General features: G+C 37.8%; 1 protein-coding gene across 4 annotated transcripts in view; it reads left to right on the top strand.

Annotated features, from left to right (window-relative positions):
• SEC24B (SEC24 homolog B, COPII coat complex component) overlaps window positions 1-26,970 on the top strand; it is a 100,096-nt gene that overhangs the window by 14,228 nt on the left and 58,898 nt on the right. For 3 of the 4 annotated variants that reach the window (XM_037156036.2, XM_053657025.1, XM_053657026.1), the window contains exon 2: window positions 12,742-13,488. In XM_037156036.2, the coding sequence (XP_037011931.2) occupies window positions 12,742-13,488 (747 nt within the window). The remainder of the gene's footprint in view (window positions 1-12,741; window positions 13,489-26,970) is intronic. The other variant, XM_053657024.1, reaches the window with a different exon arrangement.

Below are 26,970 nucleotides of genomic sequence, written 5' to 3' on the forward strand. Positions count from 1 at the left end.
CTCATACGTAACAGGCACGAACAGATCAAAACATGGCTCTAGAACAACTCAGAGCCCCCAGAGCCCATAAATCTAAGCAGTGAAGAAATAGCCAAACTTTCAGATGCACAGTTCAAAACACTGGTGATCAGGATGCTCACAGAACTGGTTGATTTTAGTCACAAATTAGAGGAACATATGAAGGCTAAACTAATGGAAATGAATGGAAATGCACAGGAAAACAAGAGTAATGGAAAGGAAACTGGGACTCAAATCAAAGGAGTGGACCAGAAGGAGGAAAAAAATGACTAAACAGAAAAGGATGAAGAAACAATTCAAAAAAAGGAGGAGAGGCTTAGGAACCTCCAGGACATCTTTAAACGTTCCAATATCTGAATTATAGGGGTACCAGAAGGGGAAGAGGAACAGCCACGAGTGGATTACTTATTTGAACAAATAATGAAGGAGAATTTCCCCAATCTGGCAAAGGAAATAGACTTCCAGGAAATCCAGGAATCTCAGAGAGTCCCAAAGAAGTTGGACCCAAGAAGAAACACACCAAGGCACATCATAATTACATTAGCCAAGATTAAAATGAAGGAGAGAATCCCAGAAGCAGCAAGAGATAAGGGGACAGTCACCTACAAAGGAGTTCCCATCAGACTGTCAGCTGATTTCTCAAAAGAGACCTTCTAGGCACGAAGGGGCTGGAAAGAAGCATTCCAAGTCATGAAATCCAAAGACCTACATCCAAGACTGCTCTATCCAGCAAAGCTTTCGGTTAGAATGGAAGGACAGATAAAGTGCTTCTCGGGTAAGATCAACTTCAAGGAGTTCATCACCACCAAGCCCTTATTATATGAAATGTTAAAGGGACTGACCTAAGAAAAAGAAGATAAAAAAGATGAACAGTGAAAGGACAGCAAACTCACAGTTATTAACAACCACACCTAAAACAAAAGCAAACTAAGAGGACAGCTAGATCAGGAGCAGAACCATAGAAATGATCACATGGAGGGTTAGCAACAGGGGATTGGGAGAAGGAGAAGCGGGGGGAAGAAGGTACAGAGAATAAATAGCATAGACGGTAGGTAGAAAATAGACAGGGGGAGGGCAAGAATAGTATGGGAAATATAGAATCTAAGCAACCTGAGACACGTGGTCATAAACTAAAGGGGGGAATGGTGGGGGAGGGGGTGTGTAGGGTGGAGGGGAATGAGGGGGGGGAATAGAACAACTGTAATGGCAAAATTAATAAATATATTTTTTTAAAAAAGAGGAAAAAGTCCTCATGTAGTCCCCTTAGGGCCCAGGTGGCAAACACAAGGCCCGCGGCTGAATCCAGCCCTCCATCTTGTTTTATGAGGCCTGCACCTTCTTTCTACCTGGTGGCAACACCAAGCTCCTTTCCTCTAATTAAGGAATAGTTAATTTATATACTCCTAAAATTACATTTGGCCCTTTTGAAGGCAACCTTGAGGATGATGTAGCCCCTGATGAAAATGAGTTTGCCTTATAGTCATCTACTCTTCCCCACTGGCCCCAGCAACTGTTGCTCTTTTTTCCATCCCTGTCATTCCACCTTCCCCAGAATGTCATATAAATGGGACCATAAAATATATAGTTTTTTAAAATATGTAATTATATTTTACATATTCATATTTTTATTTATTGATTTTTTGAAAGAGAGAACGGGGAAAGAGAGAGAAAAACATAAATATGTTGTCCCACTTATTCATGAATTAATTGGTTGATTCTTTTATGTGTCCTGACCAGGGATTGAACCCCCAACCTTGGTATATCAGGATGATGCTCTAACCAACTGAGCTACCCAGCCAGGGCCAATATGTAGTCTTTTGCATCTTTTTTTTTTTTCTTCACTTAGCTACATTTATCCATGCATGAATCAGTGTCTGCTCCATTTTATTATGTAGTATTGTTTTCCTATGCAACATTTTTTTTTAAGATTTACTTTATTTTTTTTACACAGGGGAAGGGAGGGAGAAAGAGAGGAAGAGAAATATCAGTGTGTCCTCCCCCCACCCCCCCGACTTGGGACCTGGCCTGCAACCCAGATACGTGCCCTAGACTCGGAATTGAACCAGCGACCCCTTGTTTTGCAGGCCAGCGCTCATCCACAGAGTCACACCAGCCAGGTCTCTTTTGAATTGGATCATTTCACTGATCAGTCTTCAAGCTCATTGATTCTTTCTTGCCATACCGTTGAGGTCCTCTAATACATTTATTTCAATTTCACTTTAAATATTTCAATATTTAAAATAATTTCCATTTGTCTTTTGATATTATCTATTCATTTACTGATGATACTTTTTCAATTCTTTGAATATGTATTTTTTCTTTTTTTGAACATACTGTAATTGCTAATTTGAAGCCTTTGAGTGATAAATTCAACTTCTGAGCCCACTCTGATCCTCATCTTGCCCTGCCTGTTTTTATGCTGAACGTCTGATGCCGCTCCTGTGTTTGTGTAGTGAAGGTGCTAACTACAGGGACTTGACCCTACAATTGTAACTGATAGATTACGTTTAGAAAAGTAAAGTAACAATACATGTGATAAGTCCATGTACAGAATATTACTTAGACATTTTAAATGATGATGGTAAGATATTTAGGTAATGCTAAATAAAAAATTATATAAAAGTACTTTATAAGCCCACTTAACTAAATTAGGCAGTTATATACAAAAAGAAAATATTGGGTATATAAACATCAAAATACTAATCACGGTTGATTTTTATTTGATCATGTTCCATGATTTTGAGTGATATCACTTTTGTAATAAGAAAAAAACTTTAAGTTATTTTTCAAAAATGTAACTATTCAGACTTCTGGCCAAGATGGAGACGTAGGTAGACACACTGCGCCTTCTTGCACAACCAAAATAAGGACAACAAAAATTTAGAAACAAAAAAAAACCAGACCTGACAGAAAATTGAACTGTATGGAAATCCGACAACCAAGGAGTTAAAGTAGACACATTCATTCAGACTGGTAGGGAGGGCAGTGGCTGGTGGACCCTGAGCGCGGGGCGGCGTGGGCGAACCCAGCGAGGCAATGCATTGTGGAGGGGCACAGTGCACAAGGCAGCTGGCGGACCTGGCAGTCACACATTCCCACACAGATAAACCAGGGAAAACGGGGGAGCAGGACAGACCACAAAACCGAGGGCTCCAGCACCAGGAAATAAAGCCTCAAAACGCTGATTGAAAACACCTGTGGGGGTCAAGGTGCTGGGAGAAACTCCCAGTCTCACAGGAAAGTTCGTTGGAGAGACCCACAGGGTCCTAGAATGTACACAAGCCCATCCACTTGGGAATCAGTACCAGAAGGGCCCAGTTTGCTTGGGGGAAGTGGCAGAAGTGAAATTCAGCAGAGAGCAGAGCAAGTGCTGTTGTTCTCTCTCGGGCCCCTCCCCCACAAACAGCATCACAATACAGTGATGTGGATTGCTCCGCCTTGGAGAATACTTAAGGCTCTGCCCCTCACTATATAACGGGTGTCAGGACAAAAAAAAAAATGGCCCAAACAAAAGAACACATCAAAGCCCCAGAGCCAATACTTTTAAGCAACCAAGAGATAGCCAGCCTGTCAGATGTACAGTTCAAAGCTCTGGTGATCAGGATGATCACAGGACTGGTTGATTTTGGTTGCAAGTTAAATGAAAAAAATGAAGGCTACACTAAGTGAAATGAAGCAAAATGCACAGGGAACCAATAGGGATGGGAAAGAAACTGGGACTCAAATCAATGGAGTGGACCAGAAGGAAGAAACAAATAACCAAACAGGAAAGAATGAAGAAACAAGAATTGAAAAAAATGAGGAGAGGCTTAGGAACCTCCAGGACATCTTTAAACATTCCAACATCTGAATTATAAGGGTACCAGAAGGGGAAGAGGAACAGCCACGAGTGGAAACCTTATTTGAACAAATAATAAAGGAGAACTTCCCCAATCTGGCAAAGGAAACAGACTTCCAGGAAGTCCAGAAAGCTCAGAGTCCCAAAGAAGTTGGACCCAAGGAGGAACACACCAAGATTAAAATGAAGGAGAGAATCCTAGAAGCAGCAAGAAATAAGGAGACAGTTACCCAAAAGGACTTCCTATCAGACTCAGCTGATTTCTCAAAAGAGACCTTGTAGGCAAGGAAGGGGCTGGAAAGAAGTATTCAAAGTCATGAAAGGCAAGGACCTAAATCCAAGATTGCTCTATCCAGCAAAGCTTTCATTTAGAATGGAAGGGCGTATAAAGGGCTTCTCAGATAAGGTCAAGTTCAAGGAGTTCATCATCACCAAGCCCTTATTATATGAAATGTTAAAGGGATTTATCTAAGAAAAAGAAGACAAAAAAGATGAACAGTGAAAGGACAGCAAACTCACAGTTATTAACAACCACACCTAAAACAAATGCAAACTAAGCAAAGAACTAGAACAGGAACAGAACCACAGAAATGGAGATCTCTTGGAGGGATAGCAACAGGGAAGTGGGAGGAGGAGAGAGGGGGAAAAGGTACCAAGAATAAGTAGCAAAGACAGTTATGTAGAAAATAGACAGGAGGAAGGCAAGAATAGTATGGGAAATGTAGAAACTAAAGAAGTTATGACACATGGACATGAACTAAGGGAGGAATATAGGTAGGAGGGGGTTTGCAGGGTGGAGAGGAATGAAGGAGGGGAAATGGGACAACTGTAACAGAATGATCAGTAGAATATATTTTAAAAAATCTAATCAATAAACATATCCTCAAGTGAGGATTTTAAAAAATGGACAGTCTGTAGAGGAAATTATGGACATGTCAACAGTATTAACATTTTCATTTGCCTATATTTCCTATAATTCCCTCAGCAACTGTGGCAGCTTTAAAACATAACTCCCCAATCCTTTGACACTCTGCTGATTAAAGGTGGGGTTTATGTCTACTCATTTTGAATAGGAGCAGGCTATCACAGTTTCCACCAATAAAGAATGGCAGAAGCAAAGCTGTGGTTCTTCCCAGGCTCAGGCATAGGAAGTTTATTGTTTGATGGAACATCTGCATGTGGATCCCTGAACAGCTATGTGAGAAGTCCATTTACTCCACAACTGCTACAGTCAGAAGAAGCTGAACCACATGGAGAGGTTGTGGGTAGGTCTTCTGTTGATTCTAGCACAGGTGCCTTCCAAATCATTCCAATCTCCAGCCACTGAATCACCTTTGAGTCCTCCCACCTCAATCCCTAGGTGCCCTAAAGCACAGAAGAGCCACCTCTGCTGTGCCCTGTCCAAATTCTTAATAGAATCTGTGAGAATAAAATTGCTATTTTAAACCATCAAGTTTTGGAGTAATTTGTTATGTGGCAATAGTACCTGAAACAGCAATTAATTATGATTAAAAAAAATTTGAACTTAGATTCTAAAATTAAAATACAGCATCTTTACCTAGCATAAAGATGATTATATTCTTAATCTACACATCACAGTTCCAATAATTATTATAAAAAATGATATCTTCAAATAAGTTAAATATAATGTGTGTGTACATATATACACACACAGAATGCACTAACTTGTTCTATTCTATTAGGAAAATACTGTATTTTGCCATGTATAATGCATACTTTTTTGCCCAAGGTTTGACAGAAAAATAAAGATGCGTATTATACATGTGTAATGACTGCATACCATGGTTATAATAATCCCATGCATAATGCAAACGAAAATGTGGTTGCTCATTATACATGGCAAAGTAAAGTAGTTCCTTCCTAGAATATAATATTTGAGAGCATAAAACATGAGTAAAATATGGGAAGAGATGAAGTACATACACTAAAAAAGAAATAAACAACTTTGGGTTCAAAACCAGGTCTACGATGATAGGCAACAGCAAGTACAATCACAGATGCGCTCGACACCCACACTAGCCACATGTGGCTGTTGAGCACTTGAAATAAGGTTAATCTGAACCGAGAAGTGCTCCAAGTATAAAATACACAAATGGATTTTGAAGAAATAGTATGTAAAGTGGTAAAGGACCGCAGTAATTTTAAATATTTTATAGGTTAACATGATAACACTTTCTACATAGTGGAATAATTGGATATATTCAAATTAATTTTATTTATTTTTTTTTAAAAAACTTTCAGACAATTTTAAATTACACATGCAGCTTGCATTAAGTTCCTACAGAATGCTTCTAAAACACAGAAAAATATAAGATGAAAAAGGGAATTAATGAGTTTTCAACCTAGACCTAAATATTTAAATTAGACATTAGTAGAAACACCAATTAAAAAGTATTTTGAGATATTTCCAAATTTCATTAATGCTACTAATTTCTAAGGAAAAGGGAAAAATAGCTGGCTTTCTGGGATAATTTAGATGCAGATATTTTTTTGGATTCAAAATGACTCTGCAGCTTATATGACAAGACAGCTGGTATTTTAATATCCTAAAATGGACAACAACAAAGATTGTATAGGAGAGAATAAATTAGTTACATAGGTGGAGAGTTAAATTTTTTTAATATATTTTATTGATTATGCTATTAATCACATTCCCCACTTCATATCCTCTCCCACCCACATTCCCCACCTTTGCTTCAGGTCCATGGGTCATACTTACAAGTTCTTTAGCTTCTACATTTCCCATACCATTCTTGTCTTCCTCCTGTCTATTTTCTACATAACTGTCTTTGCTACTTATTCTTGGTACCTTTTCCCCCTCTCTCCTCCTCCCACTTCCCTGTTGCTATCCCTCCAAGAGATCTCCATTTCTGTGGTTCTGTTCCTGTTCTAGTTCTTTGCTTAGTTTGCACTTGTTTTAGGTGTGGTTGTTAATAACTGTGAGTTTGCTGTCCTTTCACTGTTCATCTTTTTTGTCTTCTTTTTCTTAGATAAGTCCCTTTAACATTTCATATAATAAGGGCTTGGTGATGATGAACTCCTTGAACTTGACCTTATCTGAGAAGCCCTTTATATGCCCTTCCATTCTAAATGAAAGCTTTGCTGGATAGAGCAATCTTGGATTTAGGTCCTTGCCTTTCATGACTTTGAATACTTCTTTCCAGCCCCTTCTTGACTACAAGGTCTCTTTTGAGAAATCAGCTGAGTCTGATAGGAAGTCCTTTTGGGTAACTGTCTCCTTATTTCTTGCTGCTTCTAGGATTCTCTCCTTCATTTTAATCTTGGCCAATGTAATTATGATGTGCCTTGGTGTGTTCCTCCTTGGGTCCAACTTCTTTGGGACTCTGAGCTTTCTGGACTTCCTGGAAATCTGTTTCCTTTGCCAGATTGGGGAAGTTCTCCTTTATTATTTGTTCAAATAAGGTTTCCACTCGTGGCTGTTCCTCTTCCCCTTCTGGTACCCCTATAATTCAGATGTTGGAATGTTTAAAGATGTCCTGGAGGTTCCTAAGCCGCTCCTCGTTTTTTTGAATTCTTGTTTCTTCATTCTTTCCTGTTTGGTTATTTCTTTCTTCCTCTGGTCCACTCCATTGATTTGAGTCCCAGTTTCTTTCCCATCCCTATTGGTTCCCTGTGCATTTTGCTTCATTTCACTTAGTGTAGCCTTCATTTTTTCATTTAACTTGCAACCAAAATCAACCAGTCCTGTGATCATCCTGATCACCAGAGCTTTGAACTGTACATCTGACAGGCTGGCTATCTCTTGGTTGCTTAAAAGTATTGGCTCTGGGGCTTCGATGGGTTCTTCCATTTGAGACCTTTTTTTGTGGGGTCTACTCTGGCCTGTTATGTAGTAAGGGGCGAAGCCTTAGGTGTTCAACAGGGGCTTGTGGGCTTGTGGACATTCTAGGACCCTGTGGGTCTCTCCAGTGGACTGTCCTGTGAGATTGGTAGTCTTTCCCAACACCTCAACCCTTAGAAATGTTTTCAATTGGTGCTTTTAGGCTTTATTTCCTGGCGCTGGGGCCCTGGGTTGCACAGTCTGTCTCGCTGCCCTTTTTTTGCCTAGTTTATCTCTATGAATGTGTGACCTCGGTCAGCCAGCCACCTTGCGTGCCTCCCTGGGTCTGCTCATTGCCACCCCACGCCTGTGATCTGCCAACCACTGCCTGCATGCTTGGGTCCACCAGCCACCACTTTTTCTTGCCACAACCCCTTTCCACCGGCAGCCAATTTCCACCCCTCTTACTGGTCTGGGTGAATGGTTGTTGGACTTCCATACAGTTCAGTTTTCTGTCACTTCTGGTTGTTTATTTGTTTCTAAATTTTTGTTGTCCTTAATTTTGGTTGTGCAGGGAGGCACGGTATGTCTACCTACACCTCCATGTTGACCAGAAGTCCCTGTTTATTTATTTTAGAGAAAGAGGGACAGAGAGGAAGATTGTGTCTTGTATGTGTCATGACTGGAATCAAACCCACAACCTTTGGTATATGCTCTGATCAGGGATCCAACCCACAGCATTTTCGTATATGAGACATTGCTCCAACCAACTGAGCCACCTGGCCAGGGCCTCTGTATACTGTTCTTTCAAAAGCATATAGGTCTATGTAAACTATTGTTTAACATTTGTCAGGCTCAGTTTATAGTACAGGCAGAAGGAATAAAACTTGAATATTTAGTTTGGTATATTCCCTTAGAGAAAATTAGGAGTTTTACCTAATTTTATTTATTTTTTATTGTTTTTAAAAGTAGTTTTATTTTTTGGAAGATTTTATTTATTTACTTTTAGAGAGAGGGGAAGGGAAAGAGAAAGAGAGGGGAGAGAGACATTAGTGTGTGATTGCCTCTTGCATACTCTCTACTGGAGGCCTGGCCCGGAACCCAGGCACGTCCCAACAGGGAATCATACCAGCAACCGTTTGGTTCACTGGCTGGTGCTGAATCCACTGAGCTACACCACCCAGGGCATCTAATATATTTTAAAGTTGAAGAAAAGAAAACACATTTCTTACTGGGTCACAGTAAGACAAGATTTTTAAAGATACTGTATTCTACTTGTTATGGATACTATTTTCTGTCCATTCAGACTGATTTTTTTAGTTTTAGTGCAGGCTTTTAAAAATTGACATAAAATATTTCAAAGGAAACATTTTGCTTTCAAAAGAGTTTTGATTCATTTATCATTTTTGATGAAATTGTTTTCGGACCTTTCATGCTGTTAGAACATTTAGTTGTGTAAGCATTGACGCACAATGAACTCTTTCCCCTTTACCTTTTATCCTCCAGGCAAGGTGCCTTTCTTTTCTTTGGTGGACTGAAAGTACGCCTCCTCTGATGGATAATTCACTTCTGACGAATTTCAGCAAATACAACATTTCTGTTATTTTTAGAAGAACGACTTTTGAGTAGCTTGGACATAATGATTGTTTTTCTGTTCTCAGACATGCAGCATGGATGAGCCAACTAAATTATTAAGTGATTAAGTGGGAAGATATCTGAACAGATTTATCCAGCTCTGACTTGGATCTTCTCTTGATTGATAAACTTAGAATGATGTAATTTTCTAAGACAGCAATGAATAGTAGCAAATCTTTTTTAATATATTTAAGGAAAGGGAGAAAGAAAACATTTCACATTTTTTTACATGTTAATGAAAGATTCCTATTACACTTTTTTTTTGAAGTACATAAATTCAGGTAAACCATGGCCATGTAAAATATACTGCAAGAAGAGTAAATTGGACACCTACTACAGCAGTTTTATCTTAATTTTGGTTTTCTATATACTTCATAGAATTTTAGAACTGTAGATATTTTTTCCTTACATCTTGATTGTGTAAGTTATCATTGTGTCTGCCATAAAATGTTTATTTACATAATCAAAGATCAAGGTTCTACTACATTATTTAGTAGATAATTGAAAACAGAATGAGGAAATGTTGACCTTTGTTCATATATCTTTTATAAACAAATACTATATTTTTATACATTGTGGCAAGGAATACAGTGGCTTATATATAATCGTTTTTGTTATTTTTTCATTTGAGGTATGGCACAGATACCTATTTCCTTTTATCAGATTTAAAAATTTCATCTTAGGATAAAGTTTGCCCTTAGCTGGAACCAAGGCTAGATTTCACTGTTTGGAACAATTGACAAATATTTACTAGGCTAAAGAATGCCAACAAAGTTTCTTGTAATGAGGGGCTACAGATTATTGTTTTAAAGTGTGCACTTGAGCCTCATTACTTGATTCAAATCCCAGCCTAGTTATTTCCTATGATTGTGACTATTAAATGACTTAATTTCTGGGCCTCATTTACCAAGTTTATAAAGTAGGCGTAATGGCACTATTTACTTCTAGAGGCTGTGAGGGAAATTAAGGAAAATAATATATGTATGGCATTTAGAACAGTGAGTGCTACATAGTATGAAACGTTTAATATTAGACTATTAACAAAATTAATGATTAATGTTAATGGTTTTAAAGATTTTATTTATTTATTTATTTTTAGAGAGTAGGGAAGGGAGTGGGAAAGAGAGGGAGAGAAACATCAGTGTGTGGTTGCCTGTCACGTGGCCCCCACTGGGGACCTGGCCCTAATCCAGGCCTGTGCCCTGATGGGGAGTCAAACTGGTGACCCTTTGGTCCGCAGGCCACGTTCAATCTATGGAGCTATACCAGCCAGGGTAATTAATGTTAATTTTAATAAAGATAAAATAACTACCTTTTATGGTGATCAAAGATATAAAAATAGAAATGAGAAAGTATGAAAAGCATCAGAGGAAAACCTAAGTATATGGTTTTATAATACTGGAATGGTGAAGGTTCTAAGAATGATTTTAAAATTTATCAAGCATGAAAGATATTACTATATAATCAAGATACTGTTGCAAAAGATACCATGGATAAAGTCAAAAGATAGATAATAACCTGAGAGAAAATATATACAGCAAATAAAAATAATAGGTTAAATTTCTTAATATACAAGAACACTTATAAAACACATCCCTGTAAGTTGGTCCAAAGGTTGTGGGTTATTGTTAAGCTGATTAAAACACAACCTTGTGGAAAATGGCAAATAACAGAGGAAGACACAGAATGACTAAGAAATATTTGAAAAGATTTTCAGCATCACTCAAAGTTAGGTACTGCACACTAAAATGTTTTTCACTTATCAGAATGGCAGAGATTAAAATGCCACTCAAGCCCTGGCTTAGTGGATTGAGCATTGATGGGCCTGTGCACCAAAGAGTCAGTTGCTGGTTCGATTCCCAGTCAGCACATGCCTGGGTTGCAGGCCAGGTCCAACGTAGGGGGCTCATGAGAGGCAACCACACGTTGATGTTTCTCTCCATCTCTTTCTCTCTCCCTTTCTCCTCTCTAGAAATAAAAAGTAAGTCTTTTAAAAACTCTTTTAAAAATAAAATAAAATGCCACTTAATCTTGGGAAGATGAGACATTCTTAAGCATTATCGATGGGAGGTACATATTGATGTTTTGGAGAGAGATTTTGGCAATAATGGTCAGTTTTAAAAGCACAAACTTTGAACCTCCAATTGACATCATAGATATATATTAATTCACTTCCTGAAATAAGTATCCATCAATGGGGATTTAGTAAATAATGTTATATGTCTACAATGAAATGCTATATAGATTTTTTAGGAGAACAATGAAAATTTATTTATGCTAACAGAATGGTATCTAAGATAAGTTAAAAACAAGTTACAGAATTATAGTGTGAAATGCATATATTTAAAAACATATATATGCTTATACATACATGACATTTATATATACATAGTTAGGCCTACAAAGGATACACAAGAAACCATTAGTTGTAGCTGCTACTAGGAAGTACGATATCAGATACCAGGGAGAGAAGGGGACTTGAACTTTTCACTTTATAGTACTCATTGTTTGAGGGTTTTTGCATTGGTATATTGTTATTTTTATAGTGTTTTTATAAAGCTAATACAAAAGTTTTTAACTTTTTTCATGCTAGTTATGTTAGTTATCAGTTGCTGCATAACAATATACCCAAAACTTAGCAACTTAAAACACCAGATATTTACTCTCATAGTTTCTGAGGGATGTGAGCTTGGAAATGGCCCAGTTGGGTAGCTTTGGCTTAGGGTCTCATGAGGCTGTAGTCAAGCTGTCACCTGGGACTGTAGTTATCTCTAGACTGCTAGGTAGGAAGGATCTGCTTCCAAGCTCATTCATGTGGTTGTTGGCAGGCCTCAGTGTCTCTTTGGCTGTTGGTCAGAGAGTTGAGTTCCTCACTGCATGGAGTTCTCAGTAGGGCTCTTCACAATTTGGCAGGTTTGTTCTACCATGCTGAGTGATCTAAGAAAGAGAGAGCCAACACCACGGCTGGGCAAACCTCGGAAGTGTTGTACACCTTACTACCTTTGCTATATGCCAGTGGTCCGCAGTCCTGGGCCATGGACCAGTACCCATCTTGCCCCTGTTAGGAATTGGGGTGCACAGCAGGTGGTGAGTTGTGGGGGGAGCCAGCGAAGCTCTGTTCCCTTTACTGCCTAAGCTCTGCCTCCTGTGTTACCTCCCCAAACCCCCCCACACCCCTGCTTCCCTGATACCAAGAAAACTGGGTACCGCTGCTATGCTCTAGGTCACACAGACCAATTCTGGTACAGTGTGGGAGGGGGTGAATACCAGGACATAGGGATCATTGGAGGCTATCTTGGAGACTAGCTACCACATTGGGTCGAAAACAGTATATATCTTTTCTAATCATTTGTGATTATGGGGAAGTAAATTAATTAGCCATTATTTAGGTGGGAACTGTGCTTTAAAATGATTTCCTTAATAATCTTTATACCCTTTTCTGTTTCAGGCCCGGCACAGAATCAAATGCAGGTTCCATCTGGGTATGGATTGTATCCTCAAAACTATAGTGCTCCCTCAGGACATTACTCTCAAGGACCTGAAAAAATGACCTCTTTGCCATTGGATGGCCAGTGTGGTGACTACTACTCTGGTCTCTATACAGTACCAACGCAAAATGTGGTGACATCTAAAACAACAAACCAACAACCAGGAGCACAGCAAATATATGGCAGGGGTCCTCCTGCCCCTCACATTGTGGGGTCCACTCCAGAATATTTCCAAGGTGCCACATCATCAGCATCTCATTTGCATACGAGTGCCTCCCAGCCATACTCCTCTTTTGTGAATCATTACAATAGTCCAGTCATGTACTCTGCCAACTCTCCTGCTGTTTCTCAGGGATTTCCCTCTACTTGTGGCCACTATGCTGTGTCAACCGTTTCTAATGCTGTGTATCCTAGTGTTTCATATCCCTCTCTGCCTGCTGATGATCCGTATGGGCGACAAATGTTTACCTCACCGAATGCTTCAACCATCAGACCTGTTAGAGATAATTCATTTTCTGGTCAAAATACCAGAACTGGTCCATCACCACTTCCGCCTCCACCATCACAACAGTACCACCAGCAGCAGAGTCCTTCAGGATACAATACTGTCTCATGGTCAGCTTCAGGCCTTCCATCAGCTCCAGACAATCTCATTCGAAACCACACCGGCTCCCTGGCTACAGCCAACAACAACCCAGCAGGTACCGGTAGGTTGAATGGAAAGTTCGCCAAAGCATGGCTAAAAATCAGTGCATTTCTGTTCAGGTTTCTATTTGTGTAAAAGTTAAAGATGATATTGCCTAATAGAAAAATTGGAAATGAGCTCATCTCAGTAATTAATTTGCTTTATTTCTTATGGAATTTTACAGCATCTCCCTGGGCCCTTCCCCTTTACCTAGTCACACTTAGCCACCCAACCATTTCTATCATACAGCCTGATTCCTTGCTGTGATTAGGATTTTGTCAACATTTATTGATTTTTTTATGCCTCTGCAGTAGTTATCTTTTTTAAAAATATTTTATTTATCTTTAGACAGGAAGGGAAGGAGAGAAAGATCAATGTACGGTTGCCTCTCGTGGGTCCCCTGCTGGGAACTGGCCTGCAACCCAGGCTTGTGCCCCCACTGGGAATTGAACCATAATCCTTTGGTTTGTAGGCCCGCACTCAATCCACTGAGCTACACCAGCCAGGGCTGCAGTAATTATCTTTAATATGAGGTGTAGGGCAAATGGAATGGTCCATTTGGGGATACACTTTGTTAGCCACTACTTCTTTATTTTTTATTTTTTATTTTTTAAACCACTAGTTTGACTTTGGGACAGTTACTATCCCAGGCAGAGCTTAATTCACTGTAGAAAAGTTAATGGGGGAGAGATGCATAAAGAATACCCTTGTAGTTAGTCTTTCTGACCTTCCTAAACCAAGATCTGGTTAAATTTATTAGTTTAAAAATTATGAATGTAAATAAGTAGTCTTTTTAGTGTGGGGTTTCCATAGGATGTACTCATTTTAATTCAACTTATGAACTTTAAGCTAATAACGTGCTCTTGAACTGAGGGAAAATGTATGGAAAGAATGGGACTTGGGAAGGCCATGGTAGTCATCTGAATGTCTTCAGATTGTCCTTCAAAGTCTAGATAGCCATATGTCAGGGCTGTTGTTGTAGAAGAGTATTCTTCCCTGGGCAGTTAGTTTATTTAAAGTCAGTGCTTTAGAATATTAGATCTGAACTATACATTTGAGATCATGTGGTCAGTCGTTGCTGTACTATTTAGAAACACTTTTCAGCTTCAAGCAACTAAAAGTGATTTAAACAAAGAAGGAGGTGGTGTTTTTCTCACATAACCAGCAGTCTAGGGGAATCCGGTAGATCCAGATCTCCTCAGTGTCTTTCCACTCTGCTGTTTTTGGCATGTTTGTTTGTAGAAAAACAAGATTGCTTCTGTGCCTGTGGACATCAAGTCAGAGTCAAAAGCATTGTCTGGGCCTTGTGTAAGTCAACTTAAAGCGTCATCCTAGTTCCCAGACCTGGCTGCACACCAGAATCACCTGCACAGATTGTGATCATTTCAACCTCAGCCTACTGACCTAGACCAGAATCTCCAGGGTAGTCTCAGAAATCTGGATCTCTGACTGGATCTCAAGGGATGCCTAGTAACAGATCCAAACTCTACCCTAGTCCTTTCCTTTTGTTTTACAAATGAGGAAAGCTATCCAAGTGGGGTTGCTTGTGGTCTTTAATGTTGGAAACAGCTTGTTCCGGAGCTTGGTTTCTTCTGACTCTCAGTCTGCCCTTCTCAGAACCAGGGCTTTCCGTCCCCCAGAAATTCTGTCTTCTTTCTTCTCTTTTTTAGCAGTCCTACAGATCAGCTTATCCAGAGGTCCCTCTGACTTGAGAATTTTGTAAGTTTTGTGACAAATGAAGAAATAATAGGCAATTCTGTCTTATTTCCGAGATGGGAATGGGACGTGGATGGAATCAATTTATACTGATGTGTAGGATCAGGGAAATGTGGGGCCACTTGGCTAATGAACAGAGTACCTAATTGGAAAGAGCTTATTAGTGAAAAAATATTGAAGAGGAGGAATAATTACAAAATTACTTTCTGTATGAATAACTATAGTAATTGGTTCTTTAGGCAGGGAGATGAGATATATTTCACTCTTTTAATCCCAGTACCGGACTGTGAGAGCCATAATAAATATTATTTTAGAAGTTAATTTATGTTAAGTGTTTTTATGTTTTGCCTTTAGATGGTTAAATTACTTTTATATATAGGGGTCGAGAAATACATCTCAGGTTAATGTGACACTTGAACTTTACCATTTTAAAAGAAATAAAAAAGTTACTTAAAATCTGCTTTACAACTAAATATTATAGACGTTTCCAAATTTTGTCAGCTGCTGTATCTCAGTATTTTTTTAATAGTACTCCAAGCAACTTAGTAGTAATACTTCAGGGGGTATTTGACAGGTGGCGCTGTGTTTCTATTGAAAATTTAAAGCTTCTCTTCAAACTCTGAATTTGTTGCAGGCGCAACTTGAGTGTCCTAGTACAAAGTTTGGGAACCATAGGAGTATTGATTTTAATTTGTTAGAAAGATAGGCAACTCAATTTCTTTGGAACTCTTAAATTACATTGTCATTAACATTAGAATTTTAGGTATATAACATAGTTTTGTGTGAATTTTAACTTTTGAGTAATTGACAAAATGATTATACTTTTTAATGATTTGATTATACTCATTTTATTTTCAAGTACGGTAACAGTTCTTAAGCCTTGGCCAGGTCATTCAGTTAGAGCATTGTCCTGATACACTAAGGTTGCAGGTTCAATCCCTGGTCAGGGCACATACAAGAATCAACCAATGAATGCATAAGTGGAACAACAAATTGATGTTTCTCTCTCTCTCTCTCTGTCTAAATCAGTAAACAAAAATGTTTAAAAAACTTCTTAAGCAGTTTATAAGATCCAAAAGCAATACCTGAGTTAAGTGACTATCAAAAACAAGCCATTATTATTTAGTCAGTTGGTGAATTCATGTGCAGAAACATGAAATAAAAAGATCTTTAAATGTTATCTCATTTAAAAGGACCTTCAAATGTTATTTTCCTCCGTATTTTATTTTTATAAAGATTTTATTTATTTATTTATTTTTAGAAAGAGGGGAAGGGTGGGAGGAAGAGGTGGAGAGAAACATCAATGTGTGGTTGCCTCTCATGTGCTCCCTACTGGAGACCTGTCCCACAACCCAGGCATGTGTCCTAGATTGGGCATTGTACTGGCGACCCTTTGGTTCACAGACCAGCACTCAATCCACTGAGCCACACCAGCCAGGGCTGCCTGTATTTTACAAAAGCATATTAGCAGTAGAGCTTCAGATTATTTTGTTAAAATGTATCCCAAGAATGTATGTTTTGGGTGCTATGTTTGATTCTTAGGCCAAAATTTTGGCTAGTGTTTAAAAGGTGTCATTTTATTTGTCCATTTTAAAAACTTTAAACTCATTATAGTTCTCTCAAGGTTCAGAATCTCTTTAAATTTTAGATGAAGTTAGTTGAGCGTGTGACTTTGGGATATAAATGTAACTATATTTGACAGCAAGATGAGTGTTGAAACTGTAGATTTAAAGCTATTTTCTTAAACTCTTTTACTGCTCTTTGTTTTGGAAAGCATGTACTTTTTTTTTAAGATTTTTAATTTATTTATTTTTAGAGAGGAGAAGGAAAGCAGAAGGAGAGGGAGAGAAACATCAATGTATAGTTGCTTCTTGTGTGCCCTCTATGGGGGACCTGGCCCATAACCCAGGCATGTGCCCTAGATTGGGAATTGAACCAGTGACCCGTTGATTCTCAGGCTGGCACTCATTTCACTGAGCCATACCAGCCAGGGCAAAAAAAAAAAAAGCTCATAATTTTTGTTTGCTTTTTAAAATTTTTACTTTATTTTCAATTTTAGTTGGCATTCAACATTGTTTTATATTAGTTTTAGTTATACAGCCTAGTGGTTAGACATTTATAAATTTTACTAAATGATTCCGCCTGGCATCGTACACAGTGATTACAATATTATTGTCTGTAGTTCCCGTGCTGTCCTTTACATACTCGTGACTGTTTTGTAACTTATCAATTTGTACTTCTTAATCCCTTACATTTTCCATGTAGTCCTGAAAGTCCCTCACGTCTGACAACCATTAGTTTGTCCTCGGTATCTGAGTCTGTTTCTGTTTTTTTGTTTAGTTTATTCTTTAGATTCCATATGGTATTTGTCTTTTTCTGCCTTATTTCATGTAGCGTTACTTTTAAGTCAATCCATATTGTCGCAAATGATAAGGTATCATTTTTTTTTAAATGGCTATGTAGCGTTCCGTTTGTGTTTATTATGTACCACATTATCTAATCATCTGTTGATGGGCACTTAGGTTGGCTGTTGTAAATACTGCTACAGTGAACATAGGGGTGCATATATCTTCAAATTACTGCTTTGGATTTCTTTGGATAAATGCCCAGAAGTGGAATTGGTGGGTCATAAGGCGGTTCTGTTTTTAACTTTTTGGACTCTCTATACTGTTTTCCACAGGAGCTGTACCAATTCGCAGTCCCACCAACAATGCACAAGGGTTCCTTCCCTTTGTTCCACATCCTCGCCATACTATTTTTTGATTTATTGGTGATAGCCATTCTGAAACGGGTGAGGGGATATCTGATGGTGGTTTTTTTAATTTGCATTTCTGATAATTAGTGATATTGAGCATTTTTTAAATAAGTCTATTGACTATCTGTATGTCCTCTTTGGAGAAATGTTTTTTTAGGTCTTCTGTCCATTTTTAAATTGGATTATTTATTTTTTGGTGGTAAGTTGTATGAGTTTCTTTTAAATATTGGATATTAATCCTTTATTGGATGTATCATTGGTGAGTATCTTCTCTTGTGTGGTAGGCATTTATTTGGTTGATGGTTTTCTTTTCTGTGCAAATACTCTCTAGCTTGATGTAGTTCCATTTATTTATTTTTCTTTTTTCCCCCTGCTCAAGGAGATATATCAGAAAAAGTATATTACTAAGAGTAATGTCACAGAATTTACTGCCTATGTTTTCTTCTGGGAGTTTTATGGTTTGAGGCCTTACATTTGAGTCTTAATTGATTTTTTACTTTATTCTTGTATAAGGTATAAGAAAGTAGTCTAGGTTCTTTTTCTGTCCTTTCCTTTCTCTCTTTCTCTTTCTTTTCTTTTTTTCTTTTAATTTCTTTGTGTATCTTTCTAGTTTTCCCAGTGCCATTTATTGAATGGACTGTCCCATTGTATATTCTGGCCTCCTTTGTCAGAGGCTAATTGACCATATAGCCCTGGATTCAGTTCTAGTCTCTCTATTCTGTTCCATTGCCATTTTGATTACTTTAGCCTTATATAGTATAGTCTGATATCAGGTAGCATGATACCTCCAACTTTGTTCTTTCTCAAGATTGCTGTGGCCACTAGGTCTTTTGCGGTTGCATATAAATTTAAGAACTATTTGTTTTATTTCTATGAAAAATGCCATTTGTATTTTGATAGTAAATCTATAGATTGCCTTAGGTAGAATGGACATTTTAATGATGTTAATTCTTCCTGTCCATGAGTGTGTTATATGAAAAACACATAATTTTAAAAATTAGGAAGATAATCTTGTTGCTGAGAGCTAGAGTTTTTCCAGAAAGAAATATTTTTACTAAAATTATTTTTACTAATTCTTGCTTTATAAGGATCACATTGATAGCATATCACAAAATAGTGCTGTGATTAATGTACACTTTTAGTTGTATTTTTAAAATTTATGTATTTATTTTTTAAGAGAGAGGGGAAAGGAGAGAGAAAGAAACAGAGAGAAACATTGATGCAAGAGAGAAACACCAGTCAGTTGCCTCTCCTACACTCCCCAGCTGGACCGTAGCAGGCGGCCTTCCGCTGTGTAGGACAAGGCCCGACCAACCGAGTCTCACCAGTCAGGGCTATTTTGCAAAACAGTAAGCAGTTAAAAAGCCACTCATAAAAAAAGATAAAAATTTATATAATCATCATATGAAATCTATATCTGAAACTAGCATATAATCACTGATAAGTTAATATTTATGTCTATTTCCTCAGGGTGGTGATGTGCCTGAGGAAAAGCAGAATAAATACCCTGTGGTATATGATTTCTGCGCAAAGAAATCCAAGTCAGAGCTAAAGTAGAAAACTACTTTGGAGGTTTGATACACAGTAAAGAGAGTATTTTCAGCTTTGAACACTTGTGAGGTTGCAGAGTTGTGACATGTGGGTAACAATTTTGCTCCTTTACACTCTTCAGTTTTTCCAAAGCTACCCTTAAACCTTACCATCTTTTCTTAACTTTGTGTCTACCCCATGTAAATTTTTTCTGCTTTCACTCCTTCTCTAAGCTCAGGAGATGAAATGATTATCTTCAGAAACACTTCCTTCAAACCTTGTTTTTGTTTTTGTTTTGTTATCTCTTTTCCTCTGTGTCAGTTCCCCAGGTTCTAGTGGGCTGTGCCATTACAAAGGTGAGAGGAGTTGATGAGGAAAGATATAAGCTTGGTTTTGTATGGTCCAGGAGCCGTCAACAGTTTCAAGCTAGGTGTTGACACTGTCAGATTTATGTTTCAGAAGCTTCTATGCACAGTGTGGTAGGTAGACTGGAAGAGGAAGAACTTGGAGACAGACAAGTGAGGAAAGAATTACTAAAATTATCTAGGTGAAGGATGACTTGTGCTGGCACTTGTTTAGACATAAGACAAATGACAGGGGGTGATATTAAGGACTTACTGATGTAGTTTATGAAGAAAATGGAAGAATAAAAGATGCCTTTTACATTTTCTAGGTTGAACAACTTTAATGGGCAGTGGTATATTAGCTGAGAATTATTTAATCTCCCTAGTGTTGGAAGAATTTTATCCACAATTACCAAAGGTATACAAGAGCTAACTAGGGAACTACCTTAATAACACCACTCCAGAAAAAGATATATTCGTGAATCATGAGTTGTCTCTAAACATCCCATACACTAAGTGCCAGTAGTATTGCAGTTCATTTTTCATAGTGCTAGTTGTATGTTATTTTTCTGTCAAATTCTGTTGCGCAAGGGACACTTTCTGTTTTGGCTGGCATGCTTCTAATTGTCCCTACTGTCCGTAGAATTTTTCTCCATTTGGCAAATATTTGAAAGCCAACTATCTGAGAGGTATTATTTTAATGCTGGCTGGGAGATAAAACAGTGAGTAAAAACATTTGATTCTTACCTTCTTGATTTTTGCAAATCTGTGCGAGGAAGCAAACATCCAAATAAACCAATGAATGTAAAATTGCCGTTATTATTTAGATATGATGAAGCACAGATATATGGTGCTTAGCAAGGCCAAGTTCTGTTTTATCTGCCCTATTAGTCATGAAGCTTAGGGAAATTTTCCCTCATATTTGACATTTGAGCTATAGTCAGAGGAATGAATTCTCTGCATGTAAAATAAATATTTGAAATGCAAAAAGGCAACATTTTAAAATATGGGAAACTGCCTCCTGAACTTAAAAACAAACACAATGCTAGCTATAAATCATGAGCATGATAAGGTTGAGTAATTCCTAAGAAGTAAGTTTTCATTATTGAAAGACAATATAAAGCAAACAAAAAGGCAAACCACTACCTGGAAGGGGAAAAATACAATATTTATTGAGAATATACAAATAACATACAAATTAATAAGGAAATGACCAACAATCCCAGAATAAAAATACATGAACAAGTGTTTCACAGGAAATTAAATATATTTAATCTCATTAATGGAGAAAAGTGAATTAAAACCAGAAGAGGATATCTTTATCTAACATCAGAATGGTAAAAATTTAAAGTCTGATTATACTAAGGGATGACAAAGATGTGTTGTAACAGGAACTCTTAGACACTGTTTGTAGAAGGGTTTATTGGTTCAGTATTTTAGGAGAATTTGGCATTAGTGTAAGTGAAGTATCCACACCCTAAAATGCAGCTATTCCATTTCTGTATGTACTGACTTTGTGCATGAGTCACCTGGGATCTTGTTAAAATGCAGGTTCTGATTCACCAGGTCCAGTATGGCCTAGCCTGAGATACTACATTTTAATCAAGTTTCTGCATAGGTGTTGCTGGCTGGTAGACTGTACTGGAGTAGGAAGGCCCAGGAGCACCCCTTCCTGTTTTAGATATGTAGCACTTAACCAGCCATCGGTGACATTTGTTTGGGATATGGAGCTAAGAGGACCAGTCTGCTCTCTGGGCCAACTCATTTCTCACAGGCTGCTGCAGGATTGCTCGGCCCTTCGCTCACACCTACACCCATTTGAGCTGTGTGTGGCACACACATGGAGAAGCTCTTCCCAAGAGAAACTTGCACATTTGCACTAGGGACATGTTTATGAATATTCATTGCAGTACTGTTAGTGAATACAAAAAATTAGAAATCCACAATTCCATTTATAGTGGAATGGATAAAGTATGTCCTTCCAGTGGACTCCTGAACAGCAGTGAAAATGATGAGAGAAAACTCAGGAAATGTGACATAAATCATGGAAGAATACATACAATGTATTTTTATAATTTTTTTTAATTTTATTTAGTTATTTTTCAAGTACAGTTTTTTGTCTATTTTTCCCATCCCAGCCTCCCCCGCCCCTTGCTCCCCACCTCCCTCCCATTTCCACCCCCCTTAGTTCTCGTCCCTGTGTCCTTCCTATTTGTTCCTCCAAATCCCTCCCCCTTTTTCCCCTTAACTTCCCTTCCTTCTCCCCTCTGGTCACTATCCCCTTGTTCTCTATTTCAGTGTCTTTGTTTTTTTTTCTTCTGCTTGCTTGTTTGTTTTGTTGTTTAGCTTCCTGTTAAAGGTGAGATCATATGGTATTTGTCTTTCAGCACCTGGCCTATTTCACTCAGCATAATGCTTTCCAGTTCCATCCATGCTGTTGCAAAGGGTAGTAGCTCCTTCTTTCTCTCTGCAGCATAGAATTCCATTGTGTACATGTACCACAATTTTTTGATCCATTCATTTACTGATGGGCACCTAGGTTGCGTCCAACACTTGGCTGTTGTGAATTGTGCTGCTATGAACATTGGGGTGCATAGGTTCTTTTGGATTGGTGTTTCAGGGTTCTTAGGATATAATCCCAGCAGTGGAATTGCTGGGTCAAAAGCAGATCCATTTTTAGTTTTCTTAGAAAATTCCATACTGTTATCCATAGTGGTTGTACCAGTCTGCAATCCCACCAACAGTGAACTAGGGTCCTCTTTTCTCCACAGCCTCTCCAATACTTTTTGTTGCTTTGTTTATGATGGCCATTCTGACTGGTGTAAAGTGGTATCTCATTGTGGTTTTAATTTGTGTTTCTCTGATAGCTTAGTGATATTGAGCATCTTTTCGTGTGTCTCTGGATCCTCTGAATGTCATCCTTGGAGAATTGTCTGTTCAAGTCCTTTACCCATTTTTTAAGTAGGTTGCTTGTCTTCTTAGAGTGGAATCATGTAAGTTCTTTGTATATTTTGGAGATTAAACCCTTGTCTGAGGTATCATTGGCAAATATGTTTTCCCATACAGTTGGTTCTCTTTTTATTTTAATACTGTTTTCTTTATCCATGCAGAAGCTTTTTATTTTGATGAGTTCCCATTTGTTTCTTCTTTCCTTTATATTCCTTGCTGTAGGGGACATCAGTAAGAATGTTGCTGCGTGAAAGATCTGAGATTTTCCTGCCAATGTTCTCCTCTAGGACTTTAATGGTGTCACGGCTTATATTTAAGTCTTTTATCCACCTTAAATTTATTTTGGTGTATGGTGTAAGTTGGTGCTCAAGTTTTATTTTTTTGCATGTAGCTGTCCAGTTCTCCCAGCACCATTTGTCGAAGAGGCTGTTTTTACTCCATTTTATGTTTCTGCCCCCTTTGTCAAATATTAATTGACCATAGAGACTTGGGTTTATTTCTGGGTTCTCTGTTCTGTTCCACTGGTCCATGTGCCTGTTTTTATGCCAGTACCAGGCTGTTTTGATTACAGTGGCCTTGTAATACAGTTTGGTATCAGATGATGTGATCCCTCCTACTTTGTTCTTCTTTCTCAAAATTGCAGCAGCTATTCTGGGTCATTTATGGTTCCATATAAATTTTTGAAGTGTTTGTTCTATGTCTGTGAAATATGCCATTGGTATTTGAATAGGTATTGCATTCAATCTGTAAATTGCTTTGGGTAGTATGGACATTTTGATGTTAATTCTTCCAATCCAGTCAAATAATATCTTTTATGTTGTAAGCAAGGGTAAAATTAGTATATATTTCCCACCCTCTCACTTTTCCTCCACCCAATTTTAAATGATTATATTTTTCTTTGTTTTTACTTTGTACTATTAATATAATCACTGTTACTTGAGCAGTTTTAATGATTGTATCAGTTAGTTAATGCTGATTTAAAACAAAAGTTTTATTTTTCATGGCTCTGTGCATTTGATGGGCAGTCCCTCTGTCCTTTTTCCTGGACACTCAATGTGACTCATTTAGCTGGGAAGATGGCTGAGTGGGAAGATCGTAGGGCTTCCCCCACATGTCTAGCAGTTGACGTAGACTGTCACTGGGTGCCTCAGTTGACTAAACTTTCACTTCCGTGATGGTCTTGGGGCCACATTAGAAGAGTGAAAGACATAAGGTTGCGACTGTTGAGCCTTAAGGTCCAGAACTTGCACACCATTACTTCTGCCACATCCTGTTGATTAAAGCCAGTCAAGGTCAGCCCTGACTTGGGGGGTGGGGAAATAGACTCCTCTTCTTGTTTTTTCAATCCTCACTGCAGGACATTTTTTAATTGCTTTTGAATAAAGAGAAACATCTGTGTAAGGGAGAAACCTTTATTGGCAGCTTTCTTATAGGCACCACAACTGGGGATTAAACCCTCAATCTGGCTTATGTGCCCTGACAGGGAATCAAACCTATGACCTTTCCATCTGTGGGCCCAACTAAGCCACACCAGCCAGGATAGACTCCACTTCTTAATGAGAAGAACAGCAAAATAATGTGACTGTTTTTAGTCTCCCACAGTGTTTGTTCCTCCTAAAAATGATGAAGCAGTCGGTATATTTAGGCCACCTTCCACCTTCTTTCCCCGTTCTCCATAGCTGTACCGTTTGTACAGTGTTGGGACGCGTTTTATTCTACCACCATAGTCCTACCTTTGTTTCAGTCTTAGGCCTAAGTTATTCACATAAATGTGTATCATACATGTGTATACATACATATAAATATACATTTGTTTGTATATAAATGTATGTGCACATACAAGCTTGGGCAAAAGTAGGTTTACAGTTGTGAATGTGTGAAACAGTTTATTCTTACTATTTATTAATTATGTTATTTAACATGTGAGCAACTGTAAACCTACTTTACCTCACCCTGTATATGTAAATGTTCAATATATATTAATGTTTGCTAGTCTTTTGCCTTAGGTTTTTTACTCAGATTTATTGAGATATAGTTAACATATAAGTTTGAGATATACAGCATGGTAATTTGATACACCTGTATATTATAACATGATACCACAGTAAAATTAGTTGATACATCACCACATATAATTACCCTTTCTGTGTGTATAGTGAGACTATTTAAGATCTATTCTTTTAGCAGCTTTCAACTGTATAATGTAGTATTAACTATAGTCAACCATGCTATACATTAGATCCTGAAAACTTACTCATCTTATAACTGAAAGTTTGTATCCTTTGACTGACATCTCCCCACTCTCCAGCCCCTGGCAACCACCATTCTACTCTTTGTTTCTATGAGTCCAGCTTTTTAAAAATCTACATATAAGTTAGATCATACACTGTTGTCTGTCTTTGTCTGACTTTCCCTCACTTAGCATAATACCCTCAAGATCCATCCATGTCGTTGCCAAGTGGCAGGATTTCCTTCTTTTGTCATGACTGAATAATGTTCTCTGTATGTCTGCGCATGCACCACATTTTCTTTTTACCCGTTTATATATTGTTTACGCATACACACTGTGTGCGTGTGTATCTATCTCATGTTTTCTTTAATCATCCATCAGTAGACACATATTGTGATTTCTTAGTTAACTGAAGATTGTCCTCTGGGCCAGGCAGTTTGAGCTATCGTAAAAGGCCCACTGCGAATCACATGTACTTCTTTTTAGAAATCCAACCTAGTGTTACCATCAGACTCTAACTTAGTTATAAGTGAAATAAGGCATCTTATTAGAAATAGCAAATAAGAAATGTTTACACTACACTGCTGCAGTTTACACTACAAGATAAGATCTGAGCTGGGTACTAGCAACAGTTATAGAGTCCATGAACCACATTACTGCAGAAGCAAATACCGCCACTTCTGTTCATCTTCCTATCTGAAGTACCACTGCATAGTACAGTAATTAATAATAGTGATCATTAATTAGTTAAGAAACACCGTTTTGGTTTTACTTTGTTGAAGAAGGTAAGGAAGCTTGTGAAATGTTTTAGGAAATTTTTTATGAAGATGAGTCTTTATGAAAAATATTAAAATATTTTATGAGTCTTCAGTTTTTTTGAAAATTTCTTTGGACCACCTTATTTTCTATATATAGATATACAAGATAAATGTGATGCTACTAAGTTTTAAGAACTCCAAATGAACTGTATTCTTTTAGTATTTTAATATAGTTTTATAAATTTAATATATTTATATTAAACTTAAACTTAATATAAGTTTATTGCTGTGGATAAAATAGACTTTTCCCCACCCTCTACTTTTTATTTTATTTTATTTTTAAATTATATTTTATTGATTATGCTATTACAGTTATCCCAGTTTTCCCCTTGCCCTCCTCCACCCAGCATCTGCCAGTTGCTTGAGCAGACCCCACACTGTTGTTCATGTCAGTGGGTCACCTGTGTAAGTTTTTTGGTTACTCCATTTCCCATTCTGTACTTTATCCCCATGGCTATTCTGTAACTACCTATTTGTACTTTTTAATCTACTCCCCTCTTCACAGATTTCCTCCAATTCCCCTCTTTTATCTGGCAACCATCAAAATGCTGTCTGCATCCATAATTCTGTCTCTATTCTTCTCATTTGCTTAGTTTGTTTTTTAGATTCAATTGTTGATAGATAAGTATTTGTTGCCATTTTATTGTTGATAGTTTTGATCTTCTTTTTCTTGAATAAATCCCTTTAACATTTCATGTAACAATAGTTTGGTAATGATGAACTTTTGTAGTTTTTTTCTTCTTTGGGAGCTCTTTATGTGTCCTTTAATTCTAAATGATATCTTTGGTGGGTAGAACGATCTTGACTGTAGGTCCCTGCTTTTCATGACTTTGAATATTTCTTGCCAGTCCCTTCTAGTCTGAAGTTTCTTTTGAAATCAACTGACAATCCTATTGGAACTCCCCTATTCCCAATTAACTGCTTTTGTCTTTCTGCTTTTAAGATTCCCTCTTTATCTTCAACCTTTGGCATTTTAATTATGATTTGTCTTGGAGTGATCATCTTTGCAATCATCTTGTATGGGACTCTGTGCTTCCCTGTATGTCTATTTCCTTCACCAAATTAGGGGAGTTTTCTTTCATTATTTACTCAAATAAATTTCCAATTTCTTGCTCTTTCTCTTCTCCTTTGATGTAAATGTTTGAACGCTTGAAGTTGTCCC

Source organism: Artibeus jamaicensis, unplaced genomic scaffold (assembly GCF_021234435.1).
Source record: "Artibeus jamaicensis isolate MK-2021 breed Jamaican fruit bat unplaced genomic scaffold, CSHL_Jam_final scaffold_3222, whole genome shotgun sequence".
Taxonomy (NCBI): Eukaryota; Metazoa; Chordata; class Mammalia; order Chiroptera; family Phyllostomidae; genus Artibeus; species Artibeus jamaicensis.